Below are 23,602 nucleotides of genomic sequence, written 5' to 3' on the forward strand. Positions count from 1 at the left end.
AATCCGTTTTTTTTCCCCTCAGGTATTATACATATTTCTTCTCTCATTTCACAGATATTCCACATTCTCCATCTCTCCATCTGTTCACTCACTATCTCAAGTTAGACAGCATGTTAGGTTTTTACTTTTGTTATCAGTGAGAACAACAAGATGACAAAGTCAATTGGGATTCCTCACATTGGTGCTGAGGATAGATAGTGTGTGGAAGGGAATGAATGAAGGCAACCAAGAGACAGATCTGAGATCATTGCTGCTTGCAAAGTTAGTGCCTAACTCATGGGCAAGGACTTCATGACTAAAACACCAAAAGCAATGGCAACAAAAGCCAAAACAGACAAATGAGATCTAATTCAACTAAAGAGCTTCTGCACGGCAAAAGAAACTACCATCAGAGTGAACAGGCAACCTACAGAATGGGAGAAAATTTTTGCAATCCACTCATCTGACAAAGGGCTAATATGCAGAATCTACAAAGAACTCAAACAAATTTACAAGAAAAAAACAAACAACCCCATCAAAAAGTGGGCAAAGGACATGAACAGACACTTCTCAAAAGAAGACATCTATGAAGCCAACAGACACATGAAAAAATGTTCATCATCACTGGTCATTAGAGAAATGAAAATCAAAACCACAATGAGATACCATCTCATGCTAGTTAGAATGGCAATCATTAAAAAGTCAGGAAACAACACATGCTGGAGAGGATGTGGAGAAATAGGAATGCTTTTACACTGTTGGTGGGACTGTAAATTGGTTCAACCATTGTGGAAGACAGTGTGGCGACTCCTCAAGGATCTAGAACTAGAATTACCATTTGACACAGCAATCCCATTACTGGGTATATACCCAAAAGATTATAAATCATGCTACTATAAAGGCACATGCACACATATGTTTATTGTGGCACTATTCACAATAGCAAAGACTTGGAACCAACCCAAATGTCCATCAATGAGAGACTGGATTAAGAAAATGTGGCACATATACACCATGGAATACTATGCCGCCATAAAAAAGGATGAGTTCATGTCCTTTGCAAGGACATAGATAAAGCTGGAAACCATCATTCTCAGCAAACTATCATAAGGACAGAAAACCAAACACCGCACATTCTCACTCATAGGTGGGAATTGAACAATGAGATCACTTGGACACAGGGTGGGGAACACCACATACCGGGGCCTGTCAGCGGGTGGAGGGCTGGGGGAGGGATAGCGTTAGGAGAAATACCTAATGTAAATGATAAGTTGATGGGTGCAGCAAACCAACATGGACATGTATACCTATGTATCAAACCTGCAGGGTATGCACATGTACCCTAGAACTTAAAGTATAAAAAAAAAAAAAGTTAGTGCCTAACTAAGGTGAGAGAGAATAGTAAAAAGAAGGAAGAAAAGGATGAGGAGAAGGAGTAGTGAGGAATTCAGGGAGGGAGGGAAGGAGAGGGAGAGAGGAAGACAAGAGGAGAGAGAAATAATAGAGAGGAACAGGCATTTAAAAATGTTCTCCTCCTTTCCACATTACCGTAAAAATTAAATCCAGATTTAATCTGTTCTCTTTGTTTTTGTTGTTTTCTGTTGTTCTGTTTTGTTTTTATGTGTCCTGGAAATCTCCAACTAGATCTACTCTTGGGACAAACAGAATAATCTAAACAATGTATTATCTAACCCTTAAAATCAGTACAGAACTATGATTTAATCAAAACCTGGGGATAAAATATATATAACATTATTTATCAGAACCCTTAAGACAATCCAAAATTTTAATTACTAATACATAATAGCTGGCATCCTGTTCTGTTCCCCAAGCCACATGCTAACCAGTGACTGAATAGGTTGTCCACAATATGGATATCTCAGCCCTGTTGGTGTTATTATAGCATAGGACTAATGCAGCTTCAAATTCCAAAATGAAGACAAATTTGGTCTAATTTTCTGGTCTTCTCCTGGATATTGCATCTGATTTCTTCCTGAATTGTTTCATGAGTTTTATCCTTTGGTTATTCTTAACATCAATTAATAGCTCACCATCAATGAGTTAAAAAACCAGGTCTCAAAACTAAGACTACAGCACATTTCCCTTTGTTGACCTGGTAGAAAAGATGAATAATAGAATAGCTGTGATTTTGGCAACTAACCTGGGGTTCAGTTAGGAAAGAAGAAATGCTATTAATTCAGGATAAAGCACAGTGTAGGCCTGACAGTAAACTGCTGGGAGCAGCCGCAAGCTGAAAATCTGACACAGGCTGCTAATTTGAACAAAAGATTTAAACAGCCAGGGCGCATTCAGATACAGAAGCAAGTCTGTGGAGAATAACTATAGCTGAAATCAGAGGTGTATCTTCACATGACCAACTACGGAGGGCCTCATCATCTCACATTGATCTTTCCATTTAGGCAGTCATAACTTCAATCTTGTAGTATAAGCTCAGTGACTATCAGCTACAGTACCTAATGTGCACTATATTTGAAACAGGATCCTGTTTTTGCATGAAACAAAAAAGTTCCATTGTCGATTAGTGTATGAGCATTAAACCTCTCTCTCTCTCCTTTCCTCTTGTGTCCATAAACTGGCTATATGTACACACAGAAATGACGTAAACTACAGAAGATTTAGCTATAGGAAAGTGGGTCCTATTCATTCTATATAAGATAGATACCTTTAAGGTAAGATTTTTGACTGAAGCCACTTCTCAACTCCTTTGCTGTTACTTTTAAAAAATTCAAATAGTCTACTGAGATAGCAGCTTAAATACTGTCTTCTGGCCAAAAAACAAAAAACTAACAAATAATAATAAAAAAAAAAAACCACATGAACAACTACCATCTCTAGAAGCCACAAGGGAAACAAACAAAAACTGGTCTTCTATTTTACAGAAAGGCAAGGCAAAGCTGGAAAATTCCTTAGGAACATGACATTTCTGAAATCTAACAATGACCATCAAAGGTCTCATTAAGTCTTAGAATTCAATAATAAAATCTTTACTGACTTTTCTTCAAACACATATGTAATACATAGCAAGAAAGTATTTCAGGTGACCTTATTTTATCTTCTAAAATGGTTATTGGGACAGTTCACCTAACACTCTTTTGCCAATTTACATAATGATGAGAAGAATCAACAAATACTTAGATGGGATTACTAGTCAATGTAAGAAAGGAGGAGACAGCTTCATTCATACAGAAATGACTCATCAGGTGTTTCTCTATAAACTTGCAGAATTTACCGTCTGCTAAATGGAATGGTGGCCGGAATGTCCTGACTGATTAGCTGTTGCCCATAGAAAAATCTCTGGTTTTTTCATTTTACCATTTGTTTTATTTTTATAAGTCATTATCAATTAAAGGAGTAAAAAAAATTACTTTTTAACCCCTCTAAAAAAACCTCTAGTATACCAGGTTAAAGCAGGTAATATTTTCCATGATATTTATTACCCCCGAGAAGATCCAGTTTTCATTGCCCAATAAATAGTACAGCAGGGCTTAAAAAATATGTGCTGATCTGCCTGGGTGCCAAAAGCATCACCAATAATCTTGATTAACGTGTCTTGACACTGAATGCATTAGCCACATAATATTCTTCTTGCTTAAAGGCTAATTAGAATTCAAGGCAGCATGATACCTGCTTTTGAGGATTACAGTAAGAACATTTGTTGTAATAAGAACCACCAGGCAGCCAGTTTTGGTAATGATTGATATGTAAAATTATTGAGGGGAAAAAAGAATGAGAAAGTAGAGTCTGCCCCCAAAACATTTATTTCCCGTAAGGATCAAATTTTAGTGTAAATTAAAACATCTTGGTGGCACTGATGAAAATGAACTATAATAGCAGGTTTATTTAAAATCCAGAAAACATACCTTTCTGACTTTTTTTTTCTTAACTGGCTTACATCATGAAAGCATATTCCTTGTATTTATTGGAGGTTTCATTCTTGCAGCTAAAAATCTCTGATTTCTGGTTATGTGAGTTTCCTAATTTGACTCTCCAATTATTCAACTTCTCAGATGAACTTTGTGCAGACAGGAAATAATTATAAGTAACGATAACACAATGTTATTCGTTTAACCAGTACTCCATTTCCTTTTTCTCTTTTAGGAATTCATTTCACATCCTATGTTGCTTCAGAAGTTTTTCTCTGCTATTTTTAAAATGTGATCTGATGTTTGTGAGGAAGGAACCTCATCTCTGGTGGATTTAGAAGATAAGCTTCTATTAGATTACTGAGCACTGTACTTAATCCTAGGAATGCCAGAGTAAATGCTTCTGCCACCTGTAAAAGCTAGTCTTTATATAATTTAGTGGCAAGAATGATTTCATATGCTGGGATATAAAGAGTTAGTTACTGTCTCATACCCTCCTAGTCCCCAAGTTCTTGACCTTAATGTCAAATTTTCACTAATGTGGAAGCCAGAACAAAAATATCAAGCTTTGAAGCATGATACTACTGTGAAAATGTATTTGCCACTAAAATGATTTCATATGTTTTTTACTGTATTACATCTCCCTTGCTCCATGTTTTTTTTTCCCCCCAATTTGCTTTCTGAATATGGTGAAATAAACTGATGGTATATGGGTTTTTTTTGTTGTTGTTCTTCTTGAGATGGAGTCTCACTCTGTTGCCCAGGCAGGAGTGCAGTGGCATGATCCTGGCTCACTGCAGCCTCCACCTCCCAGGTTCAAGTGATTCTCCTGCCTCAGCCTCCTAAGTAACTGGGACTACAGGCATGCGCCACCACACTCGGCTATTTTTGTATTTTTAGTAGAGATGTGGTTTCACCATGTTGGCCAGGCTGGTCTTGAACTCCTGACCTCAAGTGATCCACCCGCCTCGGCCTCCCAAAGTGCTGGGATTACAGGCGTGAGCCACCGTGCCCGGCCTGGTGGTACATGTTGAAAGAAGGAAAAGCAAGTGCTGAAAATCTATATTTATTTATTTATTTTTATTTTTTATTTTTTTTGAGATGGAGTCTTGCTCCATCGCCCAGGCTGGAGCTTAGTGGCATGATCTTGGCTCACTGCAACCTGTGCCTCCCGGGTTCAAGCAATTCTCTTGTCTCAGCCTCCCCACTAGCTGGGACTACAACTGCCTGCCACCACGCCCAGCTAATTTTTGTATTTTTAGTAGAGATGGGGTTTCACCTTGTTGGTCAGGCTGGTCTCAAACTCCTGACCTCAGGTGATCCACCCGCCTTGGCCTCCCAAAGTGCTGGGATTACAGGCTTGAGCCATTGCACCCGGCCTAAAAATCTATATTTATGAAAAATGTCTTGGGTTAGGTAACATTGACTGGAGCCTGGAGAATTTCCATCATTACATGTCAAGGTTTGCTTTTACTTTTCCTGTGAACAGAACCAGGAAGAAGAACATTGACAGTGCCATGTCCTATCCCCATAACACTGTGGTTCTTCATCCTTTGTTCCTGGGATACATTTGGGTAATAGGAAAAGGGTACAGTGTGATGTCATGTTTGGAGAAAAAGCAGGTGATCCTGACTGCTCTTAAAGTAACATCCACTCATCGCTGCAAAGGAGTTTTCAGAATTTATATTTACTAACCTACAGAGTATACACGGCTTTACATCCTATAGGTTAAAATTACATGAGGAAAAATTGTATAGAACATGTGTGTAACCAATGTTTCCAATATTTTGAGCTGCCCCAAAAGAAAGAGATAACAATAATCAAAACCGATACAGCATTTACTACATGCTTGGCAATATTTTAGGAACTTTACATGTATTAGTGCATTTAATTTTCACAACAGCTCTCTGAGTTATGGTCAATGAGTCCCACCTTATGAGGAAACTGAAGTACAGACAGATGATAGAAGTTGCCCCACATTATGTTATTGATAAGGGGCGGACAAGGATCTGCACATTGGTGGTCTGTTATGAAGTCTGCTCTATCCTGCTTACTGCTAGGGCAACATAACCATAGAAAGGGGGTAAGTAATGTATTTACATTTTTCAAAATAAGTGTAGAGAGCAAAGCCTAAGAAAATAGGAACTTAGAATCTTACTCTTTTATGTGATATCAGAAAAGCTGGTTACAATAATTTTACCCATTAAAAATATGTGAAAGCTTGTTTCAGAAACTAATTTTCTGGGCTCAAATCTTATTCCAGAAGATCAATGTCTACATGGTACATTGTACATAATTTAATTTTCCCAGTTGAACATCGTGACACTATATGAACCATGAATGCACGAAATAGGAATTCCAAATGTCTTCCATATGGTAAGAGGACTTTTGGATACTTCTGCAGGAAGCTTAAGAGTAGCTCGAAATTAAGTTATGCCTGTTCTCAGTGACTTTTATTATGTATGCCTAAGGTATTAGCACTTTTCTCTGAGTGGGACCTTGAGGTGATAGATAGATGAGTCTGCTGTCTGTATTTAGGCACTTTGCTCATTTCCTGAGAGCTGTGGAAGGCATGTGGACGCTCATTAAGTTTCCAACCATTCCCCGAGAGCAACAGCTGGTGAATCAAAGCTTCCCTGGTATGTCATGGCTGGTTTCCTCAAAGTCTTGGAAATAATGGATGGCATTCACATGTTCTCTGTAGCACCAACAGATAAGAAGGAGATGAATAGCAACAGGAAGCATTTCCAAAGCATAAAGAAACACACAGGTCTAGGAAGATTATGAGTAATGCACTTGCTACCACACATTCTATATCCATACATGGTGGTTTCATCTTTTAAATACTGTTACTCGTTCAAACTATGAAATCATAGTTAACTGTCCTGTGGTGGCTACCTAATAGAAGAAATGTAAATTAAAGGAAAAAAGAACATTCTAAGTTAAGAAAACTATGTCATAAAATTATAAGCCTTTAACTCTACATTTATAAATATCCAATGACCACTAATAGTTGTGATGTATCTTTAAATTGTCTCCTTTTCAAAATTACTAATTTATAGTGAGCACTGACTACATTATAAGGAAAGTGTATCTCCCACATCCTGATTAGAGAAGACAAAGCTTATTAAACCAAAAATAGAGCCTAAGATTTAAATCAAATACCAGATAGTTACCCAACAGTACTTGATAATTATGTAGAAGAGTATGTCTACACACTCTTGATGAAAAGAGTTTTTGTCAATTAATAGCTTCTTTTCACTATAGTCAGCAGTCAAGGAGAGAAAAACAAAAGAAAATATCAGAGCTACCTGACCTCGACAAACTCCATCTGGCCATTTCCTAAGACCTGAGGAATAAAAGCATTTGCTAGAGGTGGCAAATCGTTTAACATCCCTCCCAACTTCAAAAAGCTCAAAACATTCTGACTAGTCCACAGATGACTAGCCAAATTCCGAGGGTCCAGTGGGATATTTTTGTGATGGAGAATATAAGACTAAAGTAAGATGATAAATAGTATAATCAAAATTGCTTTTTTTTTTTTTGCCTTTGGAGGGAGATAATCAATTCCACATTCTCAAGTACTCTCTCTCTCCAAGAAAGTGCTTCAAGTTCAGGAGAAGGGACAACTAGATTTCAAAGCATGGAGGTTCCTGCAAGAGAAGCTGGTACCCCGATAACCTGCAAGCACTTGCTGCAGCAAACTGCTTCAGCCCTTCCTTTTAAATGCCTTCCCCTTTATTTATAATGCTACAAGGTTATTTTTGATTAATGCTGAGTATCACTTTCTTATCACTTTAAACAAATAGTTTTTAAATTTTTATGATCTTCCCATTATTTGTAAAAAGCCATCTTTGTGTGTGTGTGTGTTACTAAGAAATGCCATAATTTAACTCTATAATATGAAACCACCTATTAATTTGTGAAGTTATTTTTGCTAAATATCAAATGATAAGGAAGTGACTTCAACTGTTTAGTAAACTGTTGTCATAGAGTGTTACTTTTTCCACCAAAGAAGCCAAAGACTAAAAATCTATTAAAAGGACATATCTGAACTTTTATGATACTAATCTAGAAACATCAAACAAAAAGATAGAACTAAAATTGCTGAATGCCAACCAAGAAGACATAGCTTTCATGTCTATCAATTGTACCAAATATACTCATAAAATATTATACATATTATATGACCTCTGAGAACTCAATAATACATCTATCCTAAAAATCATATTATTTCACATAACTCACACTCCAAGCAGAACCTTCATAAAACAGTATACACAACTCTCAAACTAGAAGTAGGAATGTTAACTTTATTTACTTTTCTTTTTTAGAGACGGAATAGCACTCTGTTGCCCAGCCTGGAGTGTAGTGGCGTGATCTCGGCTCACTGCAAGCTCCACCTCCCGGGTTCAAGAGAGCCTCCTGCCTCAGCCTCCTGAGCAGCTGAGATCACACTCCGATAATTTTTTTTGTATTTTTCATAGATACAGGGTTTTACCATGTTGGCCAGGCTGGTTTCGAACTCCTGACCCAAATAATCCGCCCGCTTCAGCCTCCCAAAGTGTTAGGATTACATGAGCCACCGTGCCCGGCCTAGAAATACTAAGTTTAGAATGGACTAATGTACAACAGAGATTGATTCAAAACTTTGTAAGATGAAAACAACAAAAGAAAATGTATTTGCATTATGTTAACCCCTATTAAGTAGTTCTAGAATATATAAAAAAACTTTTAAAATAAGAAGCTGATTTTAAAGGAGCAACTATAGCTAAGGCAGTAGAACTTTAAGTCTTGTCAGTTGCCATGCAAAAAATTTCAAAACATTTTTTAAAATGTTTTTAACATTTTTAAGTGGTTTACATCCATTTAAAACAAATGTTTTCAAACTAAGCTTTAAGCAATTATTTCAAAAAGATATTTAGAAAGTTTATGGGGACAGTGTATGTGTTGGGTCAAAATATTTTAGTAATATGATTTGTACTTTGCAGTGATAATTACTGAGAGGAAGTAGAAGATAAATGTTTTAGAGAGATTATTATAATGAGTGAATCACAAAAACAGCTGCCTAAATGTTAGCTTTTATGGGGATGTTAAGACTCTAATTCTGATCAAAATCTGATAGGGTCTTAAGAATAAAACTAAAATATGAAGGTAAAGAGAAATTTTAGACTTTAAAGAATTCCTGTGACTTCAAATGAAGGGACATTTACATTTATTTAAGGGGCAGTAGTAAGTTAAATGGAGAAATAAATAATCCATATTGCCATGGCAAACTTTAGAGGTATCTGTGCTTAATTTTTAATTTAAAAATTTAGTTAGTTGAGAGGGCTGGAGAGTACTTAGAGAACAGCATTCTATTTTTAGTTTCCATTTTTCCCTATTTTCCTCCAATTTGGGTGAATCTCATAATTACAGTTCTGTGAAGCCGAGACTGTCCGTGCAGTATTTACCTTTATCCCCGGAAGTCCAGGAAGCCCAGGAAGCCCTGGTTCACCCTACACAGGAAAATCATATAGCATTATAGAATGATATTCACTCAGTCACAATATCTGGAGAAAAACATGGCAAATGTTCCTAGCTCAATACTTTCTGCAAAGATAAATAAAAAAACCGTCTACTTTCAAAAACTTTGATGAGATTATGCAATTCAGTCAACTCTTGATTTAGAAATGGGTTGACCTCTTCACAGATTTTTTGGGATTTTCTCTCTTCCTTTCAGTTCACTGCACATTGGTATCTCCGTCAGATGGCGAGAAAGAGGAGTCAAAAGAGAAGAAACTCCCATATTTCATTATTTCTTCCTTAAATGATTGGGTGGGGAGGCTGAATCTATTTGCCCAAATGAAGATAATGTGTGCATTTCAACAATGCATCCTATCCCAGTATTCCCTCACCTTAGATAATCAAGAGTTGGCTGTATGAACAGATGGTCACATCAAAACAATATTCATTAAAAGTCTTGCTCACTTAAAAAGTATAGTAAGCTTTCCTTTTCATTCCTGAATGATGAGAAGATAAATGAATACTTAAGATTAAACCTAACTCCAGTCTGTACTTCTGACAATTGTTGAGTCTGAGCAACCCTGCTTAGCAGCTTAGGGCTAATGGTACTATGCAGCTGTTGCTGAATACAGGTTTGAGATTAAGTAGTACATTTTGGGTGAGCATACTGGAGTCAAGCTTAACCTTCTCATTTTCACAGAGTTGTCTACATTATTTTAAGCCCAAAGAATGATAATAAGAGGTTCCATTGCTTAGAAAATCTCCTGAATTCTACTAAAGAAGTATAAAGGAATCTCAGGAGAAAATGAAAGTCCTCTCTGTTGGATTGAAGTGATTATTTTTTGTGGAAATAACATTTGAAGGCAAAAGGGTGATACTACTTCGTGATGGCCAGTTAGTGGGATGACAACTATACTAAAAGACACAGGAGCATTGAACTAACAGTGAAGTGACAAAAGAAAGCATTTCCTTTCATCTAAATGCTTTAACAATCCTGGTTTCAAGGAACATCCACTAAGTCCAACCAGAAGTTTCATCTTTAGTAATATTACTTTCAAATTATGAAGCACCATAGTTTGTTCTGGTGTTATCACAAAGTGATGTCTGAGACTGCTTGTTAAGCTGTGTGATTAGACCAAAAAAGGACAATGGTTTTCTTGATGATTTAGGTCAAAGTTACTTCAGGAATGCAAAAGAAAAACGATTCTGTCTGAAACTATATAAATGAAGGTTTGCATTGTGAACAATAAGACTAAAATGAGACTAAGCCAGAGGAGAAAGGCTGATTATCAAGAACTTGTTATTCCATTCAAAGAATGTCCAAGTAGATTAAATTTCACACAGATATAACATTATATATTTGATCTTCTTTTACTTTCTCTTTTACCTTTCAATCAATGAGTTTAAGAGGATCCAGTAAAAAGAGCTTGTATATATTTTTTGCTGAAAATTCTCTTTTATGTTAAAAAAGTATAAGGCCCTTGAAAACAGTAAATTGCAATAGAATATACAATTAATAAAAGTAAACGTATTGATGGCAAATCTATAGCTTTGTATTCTTTCAGAAAAGTCCCCCCAAACTCATTTTTGCAGACATTCTATCTGAAACATTTGTGGAAGTATGTAGGTTGTAACATTATTGTCCAACGGGTGTTCTCGTCACCTCTTTTCCTCCCACCAAATGAAAGGATTGAATGATTACTTTAAAGAAAGATATTTATTTAAACACGCATGCATACATAGACACACACCCATGTTTTTAATCAAGAAAAAGATGTGTAAGACATTATGGAATATTTTATAATGTAGATTGACTACTTACAGAGATTGAGCATTTAACTTTTCTCTACATCATATGTGTACTATGTATGTGTGTTAAGTAATAAATGTATTTTTTAGTGAACAGATACTTAGAAATTCATATTTCTCATAGTTTTCATATTTCATAATTTGACCTTTCAAGTTTATGTTTATTAATTGATATGATGAAAGATTATAATACATGTAATGTTACCCTTTGTGGAACATCGCCTAACATTTTTAGAAAGACTTTTTTTTTCCTATATAAATCCTCTGTCTTTATACCATAAAAGGTTATCTTCTAACTAGGACAACTGTGTCCAACCCACAGCCCACGGGCCACATGCAGCCCAGGATGGCTTTGAATATGGCCCAACACAAATTTATAAACTTTCTTAAAGTGCTATGAGATTTTGTGTGTGTGTGTGTGTGTGTGTGTGTGTGTGTGTGTGTGTGTTTTTAGCTCATCAGCTATTTTATGTGTGGCCCAAGACAGTTTTTCTTCCAATGTGCCCCAGGGAAGACAAAAGATTGGACATTCCTGAACTAAGTGATAGCTTTTCAGTTAACTTCTCCATTCTTCCCTATTCCTTGACTCAGGGGCTTCTCTCAAGAACTCAATTTGGGGATGCACAACCCAAAATCTGGGATCAGATCTTGGTCATAATTAGGATTTGATTCGTTATCCCATTCAAAGGGGGTATCAAAATAAATCAAAAGTGTAACATATCTGTATAAAGCTTAACCTTCAGGTTTAGACTTTTGCTTTTTTCCCCTTCTTTTCACCTTTCACTCTCCATTACAGGAGAACCTCAAAATCAGGACTCTGCCTTCACCTCATGTCCCTGCTAGAGTGCCCTAAATATTTCTAGAGAGTTTAACTATGAGGGGCCCTTCTGATAGGAGATCAATTTTACTCCTCTAAAATTAAAATATTTATTTTTAAAAGATGTGGGAAAGTTAGGAAGGAAAGAATTAGGTGATGAAACACAATACTTATTTTATAAATCTACACACTCACTCTACAAGCACATATATACACTCCAACTCACACATCAATCACATACTAAACTCTTGAGGCTATAAAAGAAAGAAAATCCAATGGAATTATTCCTACATTATGAATATAACTCTAGATCTCAAACTCTCATGCTGAAAAAGACCACACGGTGGAAAGCTAACTGATGAGCTTTTTGCTGTGTCACAATATTCTGTACTTTTCTGGGAGTGTCTCTGACACAGGAGCCTAAGCGCCAATGAACCCCCAGCATGGTTCTGCAATGGAGAGGAAAATGCCGTGGAAGATCTCTTGAAGCGATTCTGTACTCAGTTCAGTTTATTTTTCTAATCTACATCAGCAGCAAGCATGGACATAATTTACTTTTAAATCAGTGTTGGGCTAAGTATTGCCAAGTCCCGATATTAGACAAAGGAAGTCATAATATTGTGGGAAAGTGGGATTGTATCAAAGGGTAGAATCTGGCCTAAATATTAATGAAAAAGATGATGCTCACTTTAGGGCACATACTCATTCAGGAGGACTGTAAGACTTTAAGGATTCTACCCCTTCTCTCAATATAGTTTAAAACTGGTTTTTAGTGCAATGCAAAGGAAATCCAGTGTTCCCATGAGTAAATCTATAAACTTCCAGAATGAATCTAAACTGTATTTATAAGTAATCATTATGATAAGGCAATGTTTTATTAAGTAATTGAAAATCTATTTGAATATTCCACTCTGAAAACAGTGTAAACTATACGAGATTATAGCAGGTTTGTTTTGGTTTATTTTTTAGAGACACAACTGTCTTACAGACTTTTTAGCAAAACACAGACTTGGAGAGCAGTAAAAACTTAGCCTTTAAATTTGAAAGACTAAGGGACCTAAAATTAGATTGTCTGAGAAGATCAGTTGCTTTTTCAAACCAAAGCAGACCATGGATCTCTGTATCACTAATTCCAAATTTCTTAAATAGAGAATTGATAGGAAATCTTATAAAATAAATAGTAAATTTTGCAAAGTTCTGCTAGGCTCTTTGAAAGAGTCTCAACTTTACCTAAAACTGGGCCTAATGAGTCATTGCTTAGACTCTTAGTTTTGAGAGAAAAATCTGTTTTTAAATTAGAGAAATGTTAAAAGAATGTGAAAGACCTCCTCAAAAATTATGTCCACCCTAAGTGTTTAAAATGAAGCAATTATCCTCTCAATGACTTCAAGAAGTTGGAAACCTTATTTTACTACATCTTCAGGTTCCAAAATACAAGAAGGGATTTATTCTCTCTTCCCTTTTCTGCTAATAGGTAAATTTTATTTTTCTATTCATATGTTTATCTACAACATCAGCTACTGCTAGACAAAGGCAGAGTCATGATCTTTAAAAGATTTAACCTAATATAGAATCCACATTTACTTGCTAGCTACATCTGTGGTCTAAAATCTGACTGTATGGGCATTGATATCCAAATGCTCAGACGATAAACTGCTAGCATGTGTTTCCTGTTTCAGACTCAAATGAGAGTATGAATCTAAACATATTCACTGCATGTCTTCTAATTTATTGCTAAAGTGACATACAAATAAAAAAACAAAAACTAATGTATCCATAAAATGGTATGGCTAGTGCCTCTAATTAAAATTTAGTTCATTAACAAACTTAGTGTGTATAACAACAGTCATGGCACAAGTAGATATAAATCACATAAAAAATTATCAGTATGGAAGCATTTGCAATGATAGGAAAAGGAATATAATTCATAAAGAATTGTCCATCACTATTGAGACAGTTTAATGACAGTTAGATAGAAACAGCAAAGCAACACAGCCAATTATAGACATTTTTTTCTATTAAAAAGTTATTTAAAAGAAGATAGAAACATGCAGATTACCATGAAGCATGCAGGATACATTGTTGGCATTCCAACCCACCTAATCTTTGTGAGTTTCAAACAGCTAAGTATATGCAGACTTTTATTTCACAAAGCATCTTTTACATATATAAAGTTTGTTTGCACATTGTGCTATGGTCATCATCAAGATCTTTTAAAATGCAAAACAACAATAACACTCTGTAATGCAAAACATGAAAGCCGCATCATTTTGTAATAATTGTTTTCATATTACACAGTGGATGGTAGATACAAAATGGTGAATATGAGACAGTAAGAACACACTAGAGATAGAGATATTACCTTTTGCCCTGGACGACCAGATTCCCCAGGTTCTCCCTGGCCAAAGAAAACCAAAGATGAAAAAGACAGTCTTACAAGAATTTTCTAAAACACTTAGACCTCTGGGCACCATCACAGGGATGGCCTAGCCCCCTTCTTCAACCACATGTCTTTTATTTCCTTTATCCTTCGACTCTACATCTCACTAGACATACGGATTTCTTTTTTTTTTTTTTTTGCTGTAAATATAGCTATAGATCACATATAAATCACATTTCCATAAAAACCAATCAGAAAGGGAAGAGAATGCAAGACTTCTTATTTAAACCTTCATCACATTTCCCACAGATATTCCCTATTGTTTTTGGAAGCCCAGTTATTGCAGGAGAATAAGAACAGAGTTACAACCATCAAAGTTGCTAAAAAGGGAGAGAAAGTAGAGGCCTATAAAAATCAGAACTGTAACTCCTGGAGTACAAATACTTGCAAGGTTATAGTTACCTTAATTCCTGCAGCAGATGATCCAGGGTCACCCTAAAACGAAACCCAGGAGAGATTATCTCACAAGTTACGGGAATAGGAAACATCACAAGCACTCACAGAGCCATCACCAACACAGGTACTCAAAGGGTACCTCATGACTAATGGGCCTAACTACGTTCCATAAGACTTTGTACCAATATCTCAGCTGTTAAGATGTCAACAATTTCCAAGATAAACAATGTACTTCCTAAAAACTGGGTTTACTTCGCATGCAGATACATAAGGACTACATTCCGTGAAATAAACATGAATTTCTTCCCTTGATACAGTGCTAAAAATACATCGTGAAGCAATAAATTACAATTTAGGGATATGGAACTTTTGGCTTTCTCTATTCCTGGAATTTATTAGTGCCATCAGCTATCATTTACTGGGAGTTCCCTGACCCTTTTGCTCTTCAGCAAGTCAAGGTTCAACAGATGAAGTCAGAGGTTAATGATGTCGAGTTAGAAAAAGCCACGCAGCAGATCAGTTTGTTTTCCTCATAAAGCACTGTCACAGTTACAATGGGCACGTTTTTTCCAGCTTTACACTTATTTCATTGTAACTTAGGCACCAGGAAGTTACAGGATGATGGATGACTTGTGGGTGAGGGGGACACATGTGAGCTCTGAGAGAAAGTCTTGAGAATCTGTTTTTTTATAAGGCACTGTGTTCCAGCCAGATTTCACTGAGGGTGAATACTTCTCTAAAGCAAATGTGTTATAAATAAGCAGAGAGGAACTAATGGGGAAAATAATATGGAGGGTAGCTGGGAATGTTGCTTATTTCTGAAATGAAGTCAGCAAAGGGCCTAGAATTTCAAGTTCCTTCTAGCCCTCTCTGTCTCATGAATACACTAGAAGGAAAAAGAAAAGGTTATTTGAGACTGTCAAGAAAATAGAAACAGCCACAGGAGGGAGGCACATATTGGGATTTCCTCAGCTGTCTCATCTGTACAAATGCTCAAGGAGCTCCGGGGGCCCATTTCCTTGTTCTAGATTCCAGAAGCTGCTCATCAATCTCTTTTAGAGACAGACATAAGGCCTCAGGCCTCTGTACATGGGCCACTTGCCCAGCTCCCTAAATTTCTCTCCCCTCTGCCCATGGCTGGCTTTGCCTCAAAGACCCCTTCACCAACCAGCCTAGACACATCAGACGCATGCCCCTCATGCACACATCTTACTCCGTAGCATCATGCTCTGTTCATGTCCACCGCAGCTCACTTTCTAATTGGCTATTTATGTTCCCTGCCTATTCATTGTCTATCTCTCTGTTAGACAGTTAGCTGCATGTGAGCAGATTCTGGATCTATTTTTATTCAGTTCCCGGGCCCATAGTATATGCTCAATACATGTAAGGTGAACGAATGAACAAATCTCAAAAAGAATTTTTAAACAGGTTAATTGTCAAGGATCAAAATGTAAATTCTTCAGGAAGGGGGAAAAAAACGCTTATGAAAGAGAAGGAAATAGCAAATTAGCTTGTTAAGTAAACCGATAGTTATGTGAGTTTCTTTGACATCTATAATTGCTATTCCTCCTGTTGAAAATTAAAATGTAACTAAACATAAAAAACAAGAGGACCCTAATACTGTCTTACTGTAGAATGAGACTGATTTCTCTTGCCAATCATTAATATCCAATTGAGTTCCAAATGGGAAGCAACATGTCCAATAAAAAGAATATTTATTTCTACTAAATTAAGTCTGAAAGCCATCAGTACCAATGAATCAGGTTTGCAATATTTTATACAATAATATCTTTGAATTCATAAAAGCAATTTTGACTCTACAAAGTTCCTACTTTATCTCATTTAAACCTCACAAAACTCTCATGAAATAAAGGGGGCAGATATTACTATTTCCATTTAATAAACAAGGATATCAAAGCAGCTAGAGGTTAAATGAATTTGGGGCTTCCTAAATTCTACTGCCGTGTTTTAGGTTTTTTTTTTTTAATACAAAAAAATTGTTGGCTTATTTCATTTTGACAACAGGACATAAAGGTTGTAGTAAACTTGTAAATACAAAGAAGCTGCTTGTATTAATTGTAGTTGAATTCAATATCTTAATGAAAAGCATCCAGATAATCCCTAATGTGAATAAAGACTAGATTTAGTTCTCATAAAAAGTGGATGGAAAGAAAAAGGCAGTTTCTTGAAAGGCCAATATATTTGTGGAAATCTGAGCAGTTCCATTTGATGGACAACTAAGGGTGATTTTTTTTTCTTTTTTAAAGACTTAGAACTGTGAAATCTCATGGAATTTTTATAACTTTTAAGTGGTAACATGACTGCTGGAAGACAGTCATAAGTTAAACATTTTAAAGGATAATGCTGCAAGTAGTGGAAATAAAACAGTGTGTGTTTATAATCCTCCTTCCCCACAAAGTGAAAATGAATACTGGATTAAAGTAGGGGGAAAAACCCCAACTGCATCTTAAGTATACTCTTAGCTTCATAAGTCAGTTGGCTTGGAAATAAAAATTTCTACAGGGTAAGTTATAGATGAGGAAATACTATGAGAAGATACTTGAGATAAATGAATTTGACTTTACTATGTTTCATTCAAGCACAGTTTCCATTTTTGTTTGTGATTATTTTCAAAACAACACTCAGATAATTATATGTGTGTGTTAATAAGGCACATGTGGATATATGAAGTGAATGTAGTGACTTGTTTTTATCAGTCATTAATTCATTCAACAAATACTTAGCAAGCACTAATTGTGTGCCAGACATATCTATTAATAGATGCTGAGAGCTGGGAGATAACAGTGAACAATGAAGTTATAATCCTTGTCCTTGTCCTGCATTACAATGATCATTTTCTAATATATGTAGTGCAAAAATATTATTGATGGAAAGCATGAAAGGTAATTCATTTTTTTCTTTCTTTCCTTTTTTTTTTTTTTGAAATCTGGTGTAGAAAGAGACTGTCATGTTTGGAAAAGTCTGTGTCACTATGCATGCACAGAAGACACGATAAGCAAATGCATGGCTATCAAAGGAATTATAAAGAGTGCTGTGGAGAATATAGCAGGTGACCTACCTAATCCAGAGGAGACTGAAGGCTGCTCCGGGGAAATGACTTATAAATTAAGTTTACAGCGGACTGAAGAATGAGTAATATTAGAAAGTAGAGAAGTGGTGATGAGGAGTCAGGGGGCGGAGGACAGACAGCAATAGTATTCTAAATTATGGGAATGATGTGTGCTAATTAGGGAAGGCCCGGTACCAATTAGGGTGGGAGTGCCAACTGGGATAGGCCTTCAGGTGTGATTTTATGAAAAGAAGACAGTTTGGTTGGCTCCAAATATGATATGGCTTCTGAAAAGGCTCAGAGGATGCAAGTCAAAGACGCATTTTCATACTTCATACTTCATACATGCATCTTTGCTATGTAGATGTGAAGTATGAAGATGAAGACAGTGTGAATACACATAGGAATGGAAATGGGGGAGAGGGGAGCAAAGAAAAAAAAACAGGTAATGCTAAGAAAGTGAAGGCAGAGCTTTTGAACCAACAGACAGAATTGTGAAGAGTAGAGTGATGTGGCCAAACCATTTAGTGTGCAGCACAAATACCCCATTTCGCACAGGGGAAAATAGATAAGAAATCAATTTCTACATTTATTGGTGGGGTTAACACTCCAAAGAGTGGGACATAATCCTTCAATAGTAACTCTACGCATGACTGAACTCCGTCTTTGGCAGGTTTACGCTCTTAAATCTAGGGTGTACCATGGTTGTAGGCCAGAGTGTGCTGAAGTTGCTGGCCACAGAGAAAACCCAGCCTAGTGGTTTTTATAGTTCCACAGTATTTCCAGATGACCAGTCTGGAAAGGTTTAGATTACTTTACCATCCAAAGGCGCTGAGTTGAATCAAAAGGAAAAAAAAATCCTATTAAAGTCAATCAATGACGTAATTTACTACATCAATGGCAGTAAAGAAGGATTTTTAAAAATTTTTACATCTCAAACTTGGTAAACGATGAATGAGTTTCACATACTGAACACAAAGGCCATGAGAAGAGTGTTTCCAACATGCTGGAAACAAATTATATGACAGAAGCAGGAAATGTTTAAAAAACACATCAAAAATTATATTCCAATTACAGCATTCTTGGGATAAATGCTACAGGTCGGATTACATATTATACACATTACAGATTCCTATTTACAATCCCCTGTTTAGACCCATTGAAGGTTTATAGAAATGATTTCCGTTTTAACTGAAGTATTTCTTATACTTAATTTCAGCTGACTAATAAAACTTTTTGATAAAAAAAAGAATAACAATCTAGTTGATTTCAATTTCCATGTGGGAAGAAAAGCTAATATTTATTGAGAGTTTATTATGTGTGAGTCAGTATGGTAAATGATTTGCATTAATATATAAAATAAGAACAGTATTCCTTTGAGATGAACTTGGTCTTTTCAAAGAAAAAAGCTGTTTTACCATTGTAAAATTAAATTTCAAAAAATTTAATTTTACAATATGATTGAAGAAACAATTATTGGCCTACATTCCAAAAATGAAACTTTAAAAAGACATCTTTTAAGCATAAAATTCTCTACATAAATCCACATAGGCATTGTTCAGACGTAGTATAAATTTTTTTCACTTGAAAAAAATTGCCCTCTGTGTAGAATATTTCCTTTCTTTTAAGCGGAGGTTGGTGACTATGGCCAAATTCAGTTGGCCACCTGCAAGACCCAGGAGCTAAAAATGGTTTTTAAAAATCAAAATAACAATAATAATTCATGACACATGAAAATTACATGAAATTTAAATTTCACTGTCCAGAAATAAAGTTTTATTGGAACACAGCCTACTCACTTGTTTATGTATTGTCTATGGTTGCTTTCATGCCATAACAACAGAGTTGAGTAGCTGTGACAGAGACCACATGGCCCACAAAATCTAAAATATTTATGTTCTGGCACTTTACTGACTTCTGCTTTTAAGCAAAAACAAGCAAGTTAGATGTAACACCAGGTTTATATATTTAGGATTTCAAATTTTGACTTTGAGAGTAATCAGGGTATACCATTGGTCTCATTTGTATTAAACAGATTCATGCCATATTTGATTGCAGCATGATACTTAAATTTGGCAGATAAATTAAATGGGCCTACAGCAGTGATACTCAACTGTGGGTGGCTTTGTCCCCCAGGTAACGTTTGACAATACCTGGAGACATGTTTGATTGTCACAACTTGGAGGTGCCATAGGCATCTTGTGAGTAGAGGCCAAAAATGATGCTAAACATCTGAGGGCCCCGTAACACAGAATTATCTGGCCCCAAATGTCAATAATGCTGAGGTTGAGAAACACAGATCTATAAGAAACTGAGCCCACTCTAATTTCTAGACTCCTCGAATATGAATATAATTGCTACTTGGTGACATTAATTCATTCCTACCACACATGCCATATTTATATTAATATTTACGGGAAGAAAAAAGATAAATTTCTTTTTATTTTGCAGCTATGTTTTTATGACTAACCATTATCCATCTGTACTGTAGTAATTTTCAAAGTGGAATAGTCTTAGTCTCAACTGTAAGGCTAAATAAATAAATCTTCATCACTCAACTACTTAGCTTGATTTAAATTAAAACCCATCTGACTTTATTCTATTTTCAATTTCTTAAAAGATCTTCTTAATCTTTAACACATAGCACAAGTGAAGTATAACATCCTCCTCTGTCAGAGGTATCTATAAAGTATGAATCCAAGCAAAAGCTATCACGATAGACTGAGGAAAAATATGAAGAGAGGAGGCAGAAGACAAGCCACAAGACTACTGCAGTATAAATGCTAATAATGGTTTAAAAGACCCTTTGCCCCAGGACTGAATATGAAGCCTGACAAAATACCCAGATTTAGTGGAATTTGAATTGAGGTAAATTTTCAAGACTGCATTAGAGGGTCTAATCAAGTGACATTAACTTATAATCAAACTTTTCAAAATTATGATTTCAATGGGTTTTTGGGGGAACAGGTGGTGTTTGGTTAATGGATAAGTTCTTTAGCGGCGAGTTTCGAGATTTTGGTGCACCCATCACCCAAGCAATGTACACTATTATACCCAATGTGTAGTCTTTTATCCTCACCCCCTTTCCCATACTTTCCCCAAGTCCCCAAAGTCCATTATATATCATTCTTAAGCCTTATAATCAAACTTTTTTTTTTTTTTTTTTGAGACAGAGTCTCTCTCTGTCGCCCAGGCTGGAGTGCAGTGGTGCGATCTCAGCTCACTGCAAACTCCACCTCCCGGGTTCACGCCATTCTCCTGCCTCAGCCTCCTGAGTAGCTGGGACTACAGGCGCCTGCCACCATGCCCAGCTAATTTTTTTGTATTTTTTTAGTAGGGACGGGGTTTCACTGTGTTAGCCAGGATGGTCTCGATCTGCTGACCTCATGATCCACCCGCCTCAGCCTCCCAAAGTGCTGGGATTACAGGCGTGAGTCACCATGCCCGGCCTCAAACTTGTAAATCTCATTCCAATCCTCTGACATGTTCTCTCCTGAAACTGGTACAAACTGAATCACTTTAGGGCCTCTATTTTCATATGCCTGCGCATAAAGGGAGCGTCCCATTTACACATGAATAAGTGTTTTAATTCCTTGAAAGCCATATTACTGAAAACTTAGCTACACATTTTCTATAATTTTTGATATATCATTTTACTTTGAAAATATTTTAATTTGTGGATAGGAGCTTGTGGAATAATCACCTTTTATAAATCAAATATTTAAATGTTTTCTAATCTTGGAGAATGATCTCTGACCTTTTCATATTAAGCAACTCTCACTCATCTCTCTAAAAATCCCCCATCTTCATAAACTTGAAGTATATTTCTTGCTCACATATGTACCCTTTCATGTCTTACAAAACTGTACCTTTTCGCCTGTCTCACCCTTGGGGCCGTTCTCTCCAGCATCTCCCTGAGGAGGTGAGAAAGTGACACATGTAAAATACATTGGTGAGGTTAAGCAGATAATATTTTTCATTATTTTAAGCTTTCTTTCATGAACACTATATATTAAAATCTGTTGCAAATGCTCTATAGAGCTAATGTATTTATACTTGACCAGTTGTCTGATATCAATAAAAGAAATTTTACTACAACGAACATGGCTGAACAGTTTTAAACTATTCCACAGTATTAACAGAAAACACTTATCTGTCTTCCAATGCCTTATTTGGGCACTTAAAGCCTTCTTAATTCTGTCTCTGCTCAAAGCTCCACGCAAACAAAGGCTTTCTCCTGTCAGTTCCCTGAATATGCCATGGGCCTTACCAACTCTGAGGCCTTCTTCATATCATTCCTGTCACCTGGATCCCTCCCCTCTCTTTCCCTTTCCATCTGTATAAATCCTGCCCTGTCTTCAAGCATATCTCAAAATCTCCAGGGCCTCAAAGTACATGACAGGGCCCTCAAAACCTGTGGACTGAATATTTATTTATCTGGGCCTACATGGTTTGCATTTGTGAAATGAATGTTTTATGCTTTACTAGAAAAATTTTAAAAATCATAGTTTATGCTTTTTTTGTTGTTATTTTTGAGACTTCCTATGCCTGTTCCCTCACTGACATCTCTTTTCTGCCTACAAAGCAATGCATTAGGGAAATAAAGCATTCGTTTATTATCTTCCTTAAATTCTGAATTCTTCAATATAAGTCTTACAATATGTTATGTGGAAATGTTATGGACTTTGGAGCCAGGGAGACAGACCAGTTCCAGCACCTACTGGGCAAATGAGATTCTCTTTGCATCAGGTTTCTCCTGTGCAATGTAATAGAAAGGATAATTTACACAGTTATAAGAAATAAGTACTACACTGTGTGTAAAGCAACTAGGGCAGTATCTGGCACATCATAAGCTATTAATGATAACAATGCATTACTATTCACATATTCCATAGGCTGGAATGCAGTCACTTTTCTACTACTCAAAAAGTTTCTTAAAATAGGACAGAAACTATTGATCATAACTTTCTTGGGAGGGGGGAGAAAGCAAGTTGGGAAGGCAGACTTTCACTTTTTTCTCTGTATTTTGTTTTATTCTTTCAAATAAGCATGAAGTTAGTCTGCCTGGGCATTTGTTTATGGTGACAAATACACTGCGGCAGGCCACAAGAGCCTGGGACACTTTCTCTGATGAACGCCTGGTATGGTGCTGATACTGCTCCTTTTCCCTCCTAATTTCTACACAAAAGAGTCACCCAGTGACTAATTAATTTCAGGTTAATTACCATGAACTGATTAGATGCTAAATAAATGTCCTAGTAATGTGTTATGAGGGATCTTTGATAGGCAGTTGATTTGCATGCTTTTTATAAAATTGCACAAAAATCCCTCTATTACAGAACAAAACAAACAAACCAACCTTCTTAGTAGGGAAACTGGCTCAGAGTAATTGCAAAGTGAAGGGTTTAACTGAGCTGTCCCCTCAGGAAACTGCCCTTTCCACCCACGTATTTTGCTCCCCCTCCATTAAATAAATGGTTTTTTTTCTTTACAATGTTGAAAAATACAGTTATAATTAATAATTTTTCTTGATCTTTACATAAACTTCTTTTGGGATGAGAGGTTATAATACTGGTTTGTCAGAAAGACCATATCACTTACAAAGAGCATGATGTAGTAACTTGGTAGTTTCCTACTCAGCATATTTTTCAAACACTATTAAAATAAGTAGCATGAGAACCAGGAAAATAAGTATCGTAATA

At 36.2% G+C, this 23,602-nt stretch overlaps 1 protein-coding gene across 6 annotated transcripts in view; it reads right to left on the reverse strand.

The window, feature by feature from the left end:
* The window catches only part of COL25A1 (collagen type XXV alpha 1 chain), a 496,864-nt gene that overhangs the window by 62,855 nt on the left and 410,407 nt on the right, over positions 1-23,602 (reverse strand). For 4 of the 6 annotated variants that reach the window (XM_054683262.2, XM_054683264.2, XM_054683265.2 and 1 more), the window contains exons 13-15: positions 21,770-21,814; positions 14,837-14,869; positions 14,357-14,392 (exon numbers count right to left, since the gene is read on the reverse strand). In XM_054683262.2, the coding sequence (XP_054539237.1) occupies positions 14,357-14,392; positions 14,837-14,869; positions 21,770-21,814 (114 nt within the window). Of the gene's footprint in view, positions 1-9,316; positions 9,362-14,356; positions 14,393-14,836; positions 14,870-21,769; positions 21,815-23,602 lie in introns of all 6 variants that reach the window. The other 2 variants (XM_063809725.1, XM_054683263.2) reach the window with 1 other exon arrangement.

This window comes from Pan troglodytes, chromosome 3 (assembly GCF_028858775.2).
Source record: "Pan troglodytes isolate AG18354 chromosome 3, NHGRI_mPanTro3-v2.0_pri, whole genome shotgun sequence".
In the NCBI taxonomy this organism is placed as follows: Eukaryota; Metazoa; Chordata; class Mammalia; order Primates; family Hominidae; genus Pan; species Pan troglodytes.